The 13,660-nt window shown below is 38.0% G+C and overlaps 1 protein-coding gene across 1 annotated transcript in view; it reads left to right on the top strand.

The window, feature by feature from the left end:
- The window catches only part of LOC122093974 (coatomer subunit gamma-2), a 16,304-nt gene that overhangs the window by 1,139 nt on the left and 1,505 nt on the right, over nucleotides 1-13,660 (top strand). The window contains exons 5-14 of the mRNA XM_042664544.1: nucleotides 3,254-3,361; nucleotides 3,461-3,694; nucleotides 9,169-9,419; nucleotides 9,515-9,686; nucleotides 9,819-9,974; nucleotides 10,066-10,116; nucleotides 11,578-11,718; nucleotides 11,815-12,012; nucleotides 12,114-12,245; nucleotides 12,340-12,513. Of these exons, the coding sequence (XP_042520478.1) occupies nucleotides 3,254-3,361; nucleotides 3,461-3,694; nucleotides 9,169-9,419; nucleotides 9,515-9,686; nucleotides 9,819-9,974; nucleotides 10,066-10,116; nucleotides 11,578-11,718; nucleotides 11,815-12,012; nucleotides 12,114-12,245; nucleotides 12,340-12,513 (1,617 nt within the window). The remainder of the gene's footprint in view (nucleotides 1-3,253; nucleotides 3,362-3,460; nucleotides 3,695-9,168; nucleotides 9,420-9,514; nucleotides 9,687-9,818; nucleotides 9,975-10,065; nucleotides 10,117-11,577; nucleotides 11,719-11,814; nucleotides 12,013-12,113; nucleotides 12,246-12,339; nucleotides 12,514-13,660) is intronic.

The raw sequence follows: 13,660 nt of genomic DNA, 5'->3' as shown, positions 1-13,660 counted from the left end.
CCCCCCCCCCCCAAAAAAAAAAAAATGCAGGTGTTTGATTCATTCATTCTTTTCCTAATTTGGTATTTCCTTTCTGCTTGAAATCACTTCATTATTTGTCAATTTATTTATTTATTTTGGTGCAATTGTCCAAGAGTTTTCCCCTCTAGAGTTTGTTTTTCTTATTGGGTTATGTCTGTTACAATGTAAGGTTTATGTAAAACAATATTTATCTAGATAATAAAGCTTTGGGTTTGATTAGCTTCTGTGTTTATGAAACATTTAAAATCCATTGTATTCTTCTATTAATTTAATAATTCATTCACAAGGGTTTCCACTTGAGTTTGTTGACAGACGATAGGAGGAGAAAGAAATGCAATGACCAAAATAGCTTTACCACAAGTGTATTGCAAACTTTAAGAGTAGTAAATCAAGTGGTACACATGCCTACACATACAAAACTTGAAAAATGAAATTCAGCGAGGCTCTTCCTGGGCGCCAGTCACCATTTCCTTGATACAGATGTGATGTGATCCTGGGGTTAGGAAACTTTGTTTGGGTTTGCTATGGGCTCACATGAGCAAGAGCACACTTAAATCAATGGATAGGTGCAACACAGAAAACAAATTGAAGTGTACAAAAAGAATGGCAGAATTGTAATAAAAGTGAATCTTAAATGGCTGTTAAGGAAAAATAATGGTAGAAGGACGTAAGGGAATTAAAAGTTGGAGGATGGACTTGGAATTAAACTAAAATAAAGGACAGAATAGATTTAACTTAAAAGGGAGGGTTAAATGTGGACAAAAAAACAGTAAATAATAATAAAAGAAGAGGATTAAAGAACAATCATGAGGTTGGATTTAACCTCGTGTCGGGCAGACAATGGTGGAAGAACCAGGTTCATCAAGTTAGTCAAACTCCTTCCTTCCACAGTCACCACAACCGACCCTGATTTCAGCGAGTAACAATCTTCACAACAGATAAAGAATCAACTGATCAAATGACCTGCAATTGAACCTGTTGGAAGAGGGAAAACCCAGGTTGAGTTTTGAACTGTGATTTCACAACAAATGGCACTTTCCAGGTCTGATCTTCTAGGATTCTGTTCGCCCAAGGAAGGATGGTTTATGCTCCAAGTTTCAGACCAAACCAGTAAGGTTTGCTTAGTCACTGAACTCTAAGTAGGTTTCAGTTCCATTGCTAGTAGCATGAAACTTGCAAATATAGAGATTAGTCGCGGGAATTAAAAATCATAAACAGAATAAGGAAGAAGAGGACGAAAGAGAGAGGGTCTTGCTGAGAAAGGGGAGTGGAAAGAAGAAGAGATGAGAAGGGGTTTGCACAAGCTAAATGCCATGCAGGCTTCCACCAAAACAAACTCGACTTTTCATTTTCAATCTACTCCCACGATGGGAATTACAAGCATATATAAAAAAAATATAAAAGACTTCTAATCCCTATCTAAAACCATAATGGAATCAAACTCTTAGACTAAAAGTGAATGGAACTGTTCCACTTTGTACTAAACAAAACAAAATATTACAAGATAAATTCTAATAAATAAATAAATAAACTAATAATATCCTAATAGACCCAAATCTCAATTCGAGCCCTCGGTCGAGGCTCTCAAACAGGTTCAGCCCAGTCCAAGGAAGTGCTCTTGCATCAAGTTGCCTTGTTTAACTTCAGCATGTCTTAGCCACCTTCTGTTAACCTTCCATTTGCCAGTTTTTAGGTGATTCCCCCTCCCCCCTCTCTTTTTGGTTTATGTGTTTGAGTTGTTACTACATTCATTCAGAAGTTAACTTATTTGGGGAATTGAAATAGCGTAAGATTATCCATTTCTGTAAATAGTGGTATAATCGTGGAAAAACAAAAAAAATTGACGTGATTAGATAGTCAGGTTTCAAAATAATATTACAATAGATAGCTGTCGCTATGATTAACAAGTAGACAAGTTTACTGGCCGCAAGCACTTGGAATAGTACCTTCTATATGGATTGTCTTTCTCTAGTTGTCCCGTCAGTTTCAATCCAGTGTGTTATCTTTTGTGTCCACAGAGGTGAACATTAAGGTATGTTATTGAGCATTTGAACTAATTAGGCAGTGATCCATTCAAACCCTAGGTTCTGGTTGCCCCCTGCTCCCAGTGAAATTATGTAATGTCTTGGCTCCTGGCCTACAGGCTGATTAATTTTACTTGGACGCCTTTTTTCGTACCCCCAAGGAAAACAACGGAGTTAAAACCAAGGAGTTTTCTGCAAATGTAGAGCAGCAGAAAAGCTAAGGTCTGCTATTTTTCATTGCCCTACAGGTCCAAACACTGCCAAAGTACAGAAAAATCTCCTTATATCCCTTGAACAAAATTGCAAGGGGACTCAAAAATATTTCTGGAAGATGGTAAATGAGTTAAGAAACCTTTATAATTGATTTAAAAAATTTCCAGACATGGTGACTTTTACCACAGAGAAGAAAGATGAATGGCGGTACAGACCCTCCTTTTAATCTGAGTGGAAGCTCCAAAAGGGTTTTCATCTCTCTCTCTCTCTCCCCATGATGAGGGAGAGAGCTGTACGGTGCTGGTACCTGTGCCTGTGCCACTGCGTTTTTTCAGTTCGTTGGCTAGTTAGGTTCAGAGTTGGAAATGCTCTTATCTGCTGCAGCTCTGTGAGAAATGGAGAAAGGGGAATGGGTTTCTACCCTTAAGGACATAATAGTGTTTGAATTCCCCTTCTTAGCTTTGTTATGTGGCCATGTGTATGTGCTACTAAAACTCGCAGCAAATCAGAAAACTGAGTTGCTTCTGAAAAAACGGGGGAAAAAATCTTTTTTTTTCTTGTTCCTAGGAAAAATAGTTTTTCTCAGCATTTGTTCTCTTGGAAAAAAAAAGGTGGGGGGGGGGGTTGTAACAATTTTTGTTTCTGCATCTAGAAGCTTTAATGTTCTCAGAACAGGAGGGAAAGAAAAAAGGTATCCAAATGATGCCTCAGTTACTGAAATTTTTATTTCTGGTGATGATCCATTTGTAGTTGATTCTTCGGAGCTGAAAGCATGTCTAAATACGGCACACATAATTAGATGAAATGATGGAATATGACTTGGTTGTCTATGCATGTTGAAATCTAGGGATATTTTTTTCCTATGAATCACCAAGGAAGTATATCCTGTGGCTTTGCTGCCTTGAAATTTTTTCTGGTTAATGATATGCTTTTGGATTCAGACGAATCAGAACTTGTTAAAATGTTGCTTATCTGTATGGACTGTTAACTTGCAGATAAGGCAAAATGATCGATTAGCTGTTAGCAAGTTAGTAACCAGCTTGACAAGAGGAACAGTTCGTTCACCTTTGGCCCAGTGCCTACTGATTCGTTATACTAGTCAGGTGCATTTCATTTTTTAGAATTGTATTATGCTTTCAATACCATGTGCTATTTGTTTAGTATTGACATTGTCAATCATTCTGAAACAAATGCACGTACAGGTAATACGGGAGTCAGGCCAGAACACCCAACCTGGAGAGCGCCCTTTCTATGATTATCTTGAAAGTTGTCTCCGACACAAAGCTGAAATGGTGATTTTTGAAGCTGCTAGAGCAATAACAGAGCTGAGTGGTGTGACCAGTCGAGAACTGACTCCTGCTATCACAGTTCTACAACTATTCTTGAGTTCATCCAAACCAGTGCTTCGATTTGCTGCTGTTCGTACCCTAAATAAGGTTGCTACTGATTCTCTTTTGTTTAAAGTATAAGTATCTATTTCTCTTTTACCTTCTTTTATTTTGCAGTATTTGCACAACTTCCTTTGGATCTCTCTTCTTCCCCCCCCCCCCCCGGTGCAAGTTGATTTAGGATTTTTCGTAGAAATATTTTGATATTTAGGAATAGATTCAGTTTCAAATATTTTGTTAGTGATTTCTCAAAAGAAATATGTATTAAGAATTTTCATGTGCTATTTTGTGGTTCTCCTTGAAGTCGGAGTTTTTGAGTTGTTTTCCTTGTTGGATGCCTCAATTTTAAGTGCCAAGTTCAATGGAGATGGAGTCTTCTTGTCATATCCAGGGAACACGTTTACATCACAATATCACATCATGTTGGCCACTTAATGGAGGAGTGATATGTTCTGGGATAGACAAGGTAAGATTACTAACCGGACAGGTAGACAGAACTTGGTCAGACCCCACCCAAGGGACATGTTCAGAGCCAGACCTATGGGACAACCTGCCCCACCTCCGATATTCATGGAGAGAAGACCACCAATTGAGAACACAATAAGCACAGGACAAAAACACAGCAATCCACGTAAGAAACAATAGGGCAGAATATAGAAAGTGAAATATCCAGAATCGGATGGTCAGATGGGGCTGAGATTAAGTCGATTAGACCCCTAAATATGTTGTTCAATCCCTCCAAATATCAAGGTGATCCAATGCTTGGATTTTCTGAAACAAGGTATGGCAGAAAATAGAAACTCTAAGTTAACAGTATTTAGTTACTCATGAACAGATCTCCCAGTTCGTGGGTCAGATGACCTCAAATTCTGGTCAAAGGTAGATGGAGCAGTACAGAATAATATCAAAATTAGAGGCCAATCCGATGGCTGGTTTGACTAAACTGATAGCTCAAAACCCAGCAGTCAGAATTAACTAACAACATAGAAACAGTAAATTAATGATGAATACCAGCCAAAGCAGTGGATAAAACAAAGACAACGTAGTATTAGAATGGAAGGGGATGGAGAGAAAAGAGGGGTGAGAAACTAATCAAACCTATAAGCCGATGGTTTGTTGGGTAACAAACCAAAACCAGAAAATGACATAGAAGAAAACAGAATCATGGGTAGTAAATAATGCTAGGAACCTGCAGGAAAAATACGAGTAGACAATAAAGATAATAAACAGAAAAAGTAAGACTCAAAGAAAGTGAAGTTTGCCCAGAGAAAGGCCAGGATAGGAAGAGGGAATGCTTTCTGGAAACTGACAGAAACTCTATGAAGAAGAACAAAAGAAAGAGAAAAAGAAGGCCAGAGAAGGTTGGGGAGGGGGAGGGGGAGGGGCGGGGGGAAGACCTAGGTAAGTAAGGCTTCGCCACCCACCAGCCCATGTTTTCACTACCTTAGTTGCACTTGATTCATCTCAAGGCTGTTGCTCCATTGAAGAGACACATTAGGTTGAATGGCAAAAACGTGGGAGGACCAGAGGGGGTCTCCCTCCTATTTATTAGCTTTTGTAGCTGCAATTACAAATAGAAAGCTTGGCTACCAAGTAGCATACAATAAAAATAGAAACTTTTAAAATCTGACAAGGAAAAAATAACATTGAAATAAGAAACTTGGACCACGAGATATGTTGTCCAACAGATACTCCAATTGATTTGCCATTATGGGCATATGTTATGATCAGAATATGGGCCTAAGTGTGGACTTAAGTGTGCTGGTTATTACTTAAAACCATTGGGCTCATTTAGTGGCTTGTTTATTCCTCCAATGCTAGTACATTCTTAGCTCTGCATCAGCCCTCTCCAGTTTGAAATCATCCATCTTTGAGGAATGGGTAAAGGCCACATAACGCTTGTACAAGCCAGGGTCAAGCCTCTTGAAGTCATCATCATGTATCCAGGTAGCATCAGTCGCCGAATGTCCCTTCCATTGGACTAAGAATGAATAGTAGTCACAACTCTGATGCAGATTAATTACCAAAATAGGCTTGTTTTATTAGGAATAAGCCTAGGGTTGGGTTCCATACATGTTAAGCCTTTGATCCCATGTGTTTTGAGTGTATTGGGCTACTTTAATGGGTCTAAACTAGGGGTTCTAAGGTTGCATACGGGATTCAGTGATTTGTTTCATTTTTCTTTAGTTTCCTTTTTAGATGGGGTTATTTAGTTTCTAATTTCAGTACTTAAATTAGTTTCTAATTTCAAGTCATTGTTAGTTTCTAATTTCTGTCTAAACTAGTTTCTATTTTCATTAGATTCTAATTTCCAGTTTTTAGTAACTTCTTGTAATCAATTTTTAGTAACTCAGATTTAGTAACTCTGAGTTACTATTACTTGTAAACCCTCCCCATCATTATAAATAAAGATGATGGCTCTTTTAATGAGCCACGATTTATGCTTAAAAAAAAAAGACTCTTATTGTTGTCGCTGGCTTCAATAACTACTCCTTGTGTTTGATCAAGGCCTAAGGATTGGTGTTTGATCCAATCGACACTCTGCGGCGAGAAGTCCGAGTGGGTTGCTATTATTTTCTGATTTTCTTTAATGTGTTATTGTTGTTTAATGTGGGCAAGACTTAATGTAGGACTAAGTTTGAAAACTCAAACTAATCCAACTGTAGGAACTTTTAGTCAAAAGAACAACCACTAAGCACCCCAAAAGTAAACAATAAACAACAGTCCAGAAATAGGAATCGAACAGCCCTTTGTAAATCAGAAATTTTGACTCAGAACTCAGATTTTCAGAAATCAGATATCATACCAACTGAGGACAATTCAATAGCAGAAAATAGAGTATTAAAACAGACCATACTCAGTAACAGCACCACAGGGACAGAACAACCAAAACAGAACTCAGTTCTGTGCAGAAGCACAATCGACCAGAATCAGAGAACTAACCAGACCAGACCATCCCCTGGTCTGATGGGCATGAAATTAGGATCGAACCTCCCTTCCAACAGGGGGGACACTCGATCCAAAGGGGAGCTCAATCCGATGGCTAGATAGCCCAGTAAGAGTAGTCGATACTTGGAGAATTCTGGAAAAAAACTCAGATCTGAAAACAGTAGATTAGAGCTCTTACCTAAGTTGCAGAGCAATAACAACAGCAATAAGTCTTGTCCACGTTAAACAACAATAACACAATAAAGAAAACCAGAAAATAATAGCAACCCACTCGGACTTCTCGCCGCAGAGTATCGATTGGATCAAACACCAATCCCTAGGCCTTGATCAAACACAAGGAGTAGTCATTGAAGCCAGCGACAACAACAAGAGTCTTTTTTTTTTAAGCATAAATCGTGGCTCATTAAAAGAGCCATCATCTTTATTTATAATGATGGGGAGGGTTTACAAGTAATAATAACTCAGAGTTACTAAATCTGAGTCACTAAAAATTGATTACAAGAAGTTACTAAAAACTGGAAATTAGAATCTAATGAAAATAGAAACCAGTCTAGACAGAAATTAGAAACTAACAATGACTTGAAATTAGAAACTAATTTAGGTACTGAAATTAGAAACTAAATAACCCCATCTAAAAAGGAAACTAAAGAAAAAGGAAACAAATCACTGAATCCCGTATGCAACCTTAGAACCCCTAGTTTAGACCAAAAAAAGTAGCCCAATACACTCAAAACACATGGGATCAAAGGCCTAACATGTATGGAACCCAACCCTAGGCTTATTCCTAATAAAACAAGCCTATTTTGGTAATTAATCTGCATCAAACTCACAACCCGTCCATGTCATAGTGTAGCAATGGTCCAACAGCTCTGCAATCTCGTCCTCAACTGGTGGAGTCACGTGGGGCAAACTCAACATACGTTAAGAATCTCCCTCTGCTGAATGATGTCCCAAATAAATAGTCAGGTCAGTTATGTTGAATACATTACTGGTGTAGTGGAGCACATAATCATTACCTCAAAGCATCTGCCACTATGTTTTCCTTACCCGCCTTGTACCTCAATGTGAAATGAACTCCTAAAGATAGGCTACCCACTTGGCGTGCCTAGTGCTATCAGTCTTCTGTGAATGAAGATGTTTCAAGGCCTAATGGTTAGTGAATAGGAAAAAACTCCTTGTTGACTAATAATGGCACCAAGCCGCCAATGCTTGAGTACTTGCACAATAATGTATAACTCGATATCGTAGGTAGAATATCTTGTCTTGGTGTCATTCAACTTCTCATTGTAAAAGATGATACGATGTCCTTTTATAATAACGCCTATGCCAACATGGGATGCATAAGTAACCACATCGAATATCTTGTCAAAGTTAGTTAGCTGTAGAACAGTGGCCTCCATCATCTTCTTCTTGATATGCTCGAAGGCCTTCGTTACTGCAGTTGTCAACTCAAATTTACCATCGCTAGTCATCACACATTCAATAATGGGAGCCATAATAGTACTGAAATCTCGTATGAACCTGCGGTAGAATGATGTCAGGCCATGGAAACTTCTAGTTGTTGAACTAAGATGGCCACTGAAAGGGGGTGAATTAGTGGCGCACAAAAACTTGGCCGACCTCATTTGTTTCCTTGACTCACTCGTTGGCGTCACAAGCACTCAGACATATAGGTTCATGCACACACGCACACACTTACCTCAGAACCACATGCACTTACAATCATGTGGCCAAGTCTACTAAGTGTACACAACCATACATACCACCATGCATAGCACACATCCACAATATTTACAAAGCAATACAACCCACAACACAGGTGAATACGTGGTTTGGCAGTGTGCCTATATCCATGGTGCAAATTATCACTTGGGCTACAACCCAAATCCGGCATCGGTATGATGCACAATACAATGATTCGACCACACCCATGGTCAAGAGCACCAACCCCCAGTTTATGTGGCACCCACCGCGAAGGAGCTCCAACCTTTGATCTATGCACAACCACAACTGCAAGGGAGCACCCACCCCCAATGTGGGTAGTGCCCACTGCCAACTACCAAGGAGTACCAACCCCCTCTGTCAAGCACCCATTTGACAAGTCCAGAAGTGTAGAAACGCCATGGGTGCTTTGTGTGCTTTTTTTCAAAACAGGGTTTGATTTTTGATAATCTGAAGTGTAGTAATGCTGTACACTGCTTGATGAAATGGTTATCTATACACTATATTTGGAAATGATGTAGCTTCCTTTAGTGGCTTTGGATCCCTTTTATAATTCTTGGTTACGGATACATACCATCAGAATCACTAGGACGTTATCCCCCCCCCCTTGGGTTTTTTTTTTTTTGCGGGGGGGGGTGGGGATGGGGGGGGTGGTGTTGGCATTGCCAGCCAAAACCTTTTGCTTTCATTTAATCCAAATTGGGTTTTAAATTTTAAAAAATTCGTGAAATTTCAAACCCTCATTTTGAGTTTTTAAGTACAAACATAAGATCGTGGTGATGACCATCATCAGTGTACAGCTCTTTCTTTCTTTATAGTGTATTTATTTATTTATTTTAAAATTTGTGCAGGTTGCAATGACTCATCCCATGGCAGTTACAAATTGCAATATAGACATGGAGAGCTTAATTTCAGATCAAAACAGGAGCATTGCCACGCTTGCTATCACTACTCTCTTGAAGACAGGAAATGAGTCTAGTGTAGATCGCTTGATGAAACAGATAACCAATTTCATGTCAGATATTGCAGACGAATTCAAGATCGTTGTTGTGGAAGCTATTCGTTCGTTGTGCCTTAAGTTCCCACTTAAGTACCGAACATTGTGAGTGACCTCAGATTTTACAGTCAAAACTTTGTGCCTCAAATAGTTGAAATTTGGATTGGGATTGTTAATTTTCCTTTTCTGTGTATCTTTAGGATGAACTTCTTGAGCAGCATTCTCAGAGAAGAAGGTGGTTTCGAGTATAAAAAGGCAATTGTTGACTCAATTGTTATCCTTATAAGGGATATTCCTGAAGCTAAAGAAAGTGGACTCTTTCATCTCTGTGAATTTATTGAGGATTGTGAATTCACATATCTGTCTACTCAGGTGGACAATTTTCTTAATAAGTTTATGCTGATCCAATTTATTGAGCTACATGAAATTGTACTTGCTTTCATTGACTCACTATTGTGCTATGTGTTTTCTTTTCTGTTTGTTTATTCCTCCGTATATTTCCAGATTCTTCATTTTCTGGGAAATGAGGGGCCAAAGACATCAGATCCCAGTAAGTACATAAGGTACATCTATAACCGTGTAATTCTTGAAAATGCAACTGTTCGGGCTAGTGCCGTTAGTACGTTGGCGAAGTTTGGTGCTATAGTTGATTCCTTGAAGGTAATATTTTGTTCTTTCAGTTTGTTAGCTTCTACTGAATGGTTGATTTGCTTAATTCTGGTTTTGATTATTGCTGGACTAATTTTTGCAGCCTCGTATATTTATTCTGTTGAGACGCTGCCTGTTTGACAGTGATGATGAGGTGAGTTTTGATGTACCATATGAATAATTTCTTGTCTTGAAAAGATTCATGAAAATTAACATTTTAACTAGTGAAGTGGGTTGATTCTTAATGTGTTGTGGAAATTTTAGATATGTGATACTCTGTAAATGCATTTCTGAACTATAATTTGGAATTTTAGGGTTGTTTCTGCGATTTTTTGCTTTGAATATTCATACTGGTCCTGTCGGTTCAGCTGTCTACTGCAGTGATACTATTTTTAGGTGATAATTTTCAAATTCACTTCAGTTTATCCATGTTTTTCTTGTTTGCGTCATTATTCTGGACAAGTACCAAAATGCCACACACTTTGTTGGCAGTTTCTCCTAGTGACGTTTATGACACTATACTGCATTATGGCCTGAGATTCAGTGACAACCAAAGTTGTTGCCCTTGTAATTTTCAGTTCCTTAATCAGTACCATCCAAAAGGGTCAGCTGCAGAGATCTTTGTAAGGCTTATTTGAATTAAGTTGAGCCAATAACATCCTATGTTTTATGGGAACTAATAGGTTATCATTATTCTGTTATGTATATTTCTCAGGAGTCGGATCTTTTTTTTTTTTTTTTTTCAGACTTATTGACGGAAGGAGGAAATAGTTACATAGCCTGTTTCTTTTAGTATAAGTATATCAATAGGAATCTTTTTGAGGTGCTTGAGATCTTTGATAATTATTAGGGACCTTAAATGGTAATCTTAATGTTAATGAAAACATAAAACCTTTCATTTCAAGATCCATCTCAAACTTGTTATGCACATAATGCTAGAGTTCAATTCTTCTGATTGATGCTTGTCCAAAATATGCTCTCCTTGACTAGTCATAAGTGAGCTCACTTCATTTACAATTTAATTAGCTTTTCATCTTGTTCTGTTGGAAGTTGGAACTAAAGAACTAATGCCATGTGATTTGTGTGCCTTCCTGAAGTTTGTGTTCAATTGCCTTTGGATGATTTAGTTTGTGATGTTTATGTGCTTATGCAGTCAACTTTCAGTGGGAAACGTTTCAACTTAAACTACTTGGGCTCTGTTTGGTTGCGAGGGAAATTAAAGGGAATGGAAGTGGAAATTTCCAAACTTAAAAAGGAAACTTTTGTAATCATTAAATGGAAGTGGAAATTTCCTTATTTGGTATTAAAATTTCTCTTTACTTTGCATTTATCCCTTGGATTTGAAAAATAAAATAAAAAATATATATAAAAAGCATCATTACTAAATATGATAAGAAATTTGAAGTAGTTTATACCATCATGTTGGATAATGATTTCTTTCTTAGGTTAAAATTTTCCAATTTTTCACTTCCACTTCCCTTTAATTTCCCTTGCAACCAAATGGAGCCTAATTATTTTGGTGCCTACCATCCCCCTCCTCCCCTTTTTTCATGGCTGTACACCCCCATTTTTTTTCTAATCATCTAATTGCTAAGTATTTTTATTTGCCAAACAGGTTCGTGACAGGGCAACACTCTATCTAAACACACTTGGTGCTGATGGGTCAGTTGGTGAAACTCACAAAGATGTTAAGGATTTCCTCTTTGGATCATTGGATGTTCCACTGGCCAACTTGGAGACAAGTTTGAAGAACTACGTAAGAGGATCTGCTGGACCATATATGTAATTTTACTGATTATTTTTATTACGGTACTACCCATGAAACTAAGATATTTTCATGATATTGAGACAGGAGCCTTCAGAAGAATCATTTGATATTGATTCTGTTCCTAAGGAGGTTAAGTCACAGCCTCTTGCTGAGAAGAAAGCCCCTGGTAAAAAGCCTGCTGCTTTGGGCGCTCCTCCCACTGGTCCAGCATCAACTATTGATGCTTATGAAAAACTGCTTTCCTCCATCCCTGAATTTTCGGGCTTTGGACCGCTTTTCAAGGTTCATTTGTTTTTTAATGTCCACGATTTGGAATGAGCATGTTTTGTGGTTTATTTATTATAGATTGCTTAACTCTTCTTTCTCCTTTTTTGTTTTTTCAGTCATCAGCACCTGTGGAACTGACAGAAGCTGAGACAGAATATGCAGTTAATGTTGTAAAGCACATTTATGACGGGCATGTTGTGTTCCAGTTCAACTGCACAAACACCATTCCAGAACAACTCTTGGAAAATGTAAATGACCAGTTTTGAATTTGTCACCCAATATGTTTTCATCTCACTTGATGGTTCATTACAATTCAATTTTGTGTTTTCCTTTTGTTCCCAGGTCTTTGTTATAATGGATGCCACTGAAGCTGAGGAATTTTCTGAAATTGCTTCCAAGCCTTTAAGATCCCTACCATATGATTCACCAGGACAGACTTTTGTAGCATTTGAGAAGTCAGTTGGAGTCCCTGCTGTGGGGAAGTTCTCAAATGTGCTAAAATTTATTGTCAAAGAGGTAAGACTACCGGTTAGCCTCTTGGTTCTCTCCCTCCCTCCCAAAAAAGAAAAAAAAAATGTTTTGGTTGGCGAGCTTGCCCTGGAACCTATGCCTTGTGGTGGAGGGGTTTCTGGCAAATGAGCGATGGGCTTGAGCATAGCTTGTCAGGATGTTCATACAGCTCCTAATTTTAGAATCATTTGCTATCTAGAGGTAGGTTTTGTTGGTGAAAGCTGAAGAATGTAGTTAGATGAAAAGAATTCAATTCTACTGCTGGGTAGTGAGAGTAAAGTTAGCAGTCTATATGGTGATACTAAGATGCCACCTCCTCCCCTAAAAGAAAAGAGGAAATGAATAGTCACTTAAAGCTTGAACCAAGAGAACTGAAAAGGCCAAGGAGAGCTAACATATTAACACCTGTAACCTACAGCCTGAGGGCATTAACTTGATCTGTGTGCTCTTGTGATACTTGCATCAGCTACTGCTCCGGCGCCAACATACATACCTGAGTCTAACTTATTTTTTTATGCTTGTTGTCCCAGATTCTCATTATTGTTAATTTTTTTTCCTATTGAGTTTGTTCTCAATTATTTTATCAATTATTCCATTGGAGTAATCAAATAGAAACCTTGCTTAAGACTGAATTTATCTCTACATCGATTTGTTAGGATTCTCAATCCTATATCTAACAGCATTACTGGGAATTGTCAATATTTATCAGCAATCAGCATTGTAATATTTATATGGCATCTTGGTTGACCAAGATGTTGTACTCTTTAGAGACCCACACCAGATGAACCAACAACCACGAAGTATGACTGATGGTTAGGTATAGGAACCCAGTTTTCTTAAAGGTTTAGTCTTGTAACCAAAATTCCCTTGGTTATCTGGTTCAAATTGATCAATTAAAAATCTTATGAAAAGTTGCCTTTCTTTTTAGAACTTCATACAATTTCTTTACAAAGCTTATTAAAATAATATGTGGCTTTTTGGGACTACATAACTCTTCTTTCCTAGTAATTATGATTAGCATGAAGAGGAACTAACTCTTCTTTTTTATTGGCAGCTTAATCCATATTAGTGTTTCCAAGTTAAGAGGAATGTACCTCCTCAGACTGAGGATGAAATATTTTACAAAGTATATTTGTGCTCCCACACACCCCCC

This window comes from Macadamia integrifolia, chromosome 11 (assembly GCF_013358625.1).
Source record: "Macadamia integrifolia cultivar HAES 741 chromosome 11, SCU_Mint_v3, whole genome shotgun sequence".
NCBI classification, from domain to species: Eukaryota; Viridiplantae; Streptophyta; class Magnoliopsida; order Proteales; family Proteaceae; genus Macadamia; species Macadamia integrifolia.
The sequence above is the reverse complement of the archived record's forward strand: the minus strand, read 5'-3'. Positions and strand labels throughout refer to the sequence as shown.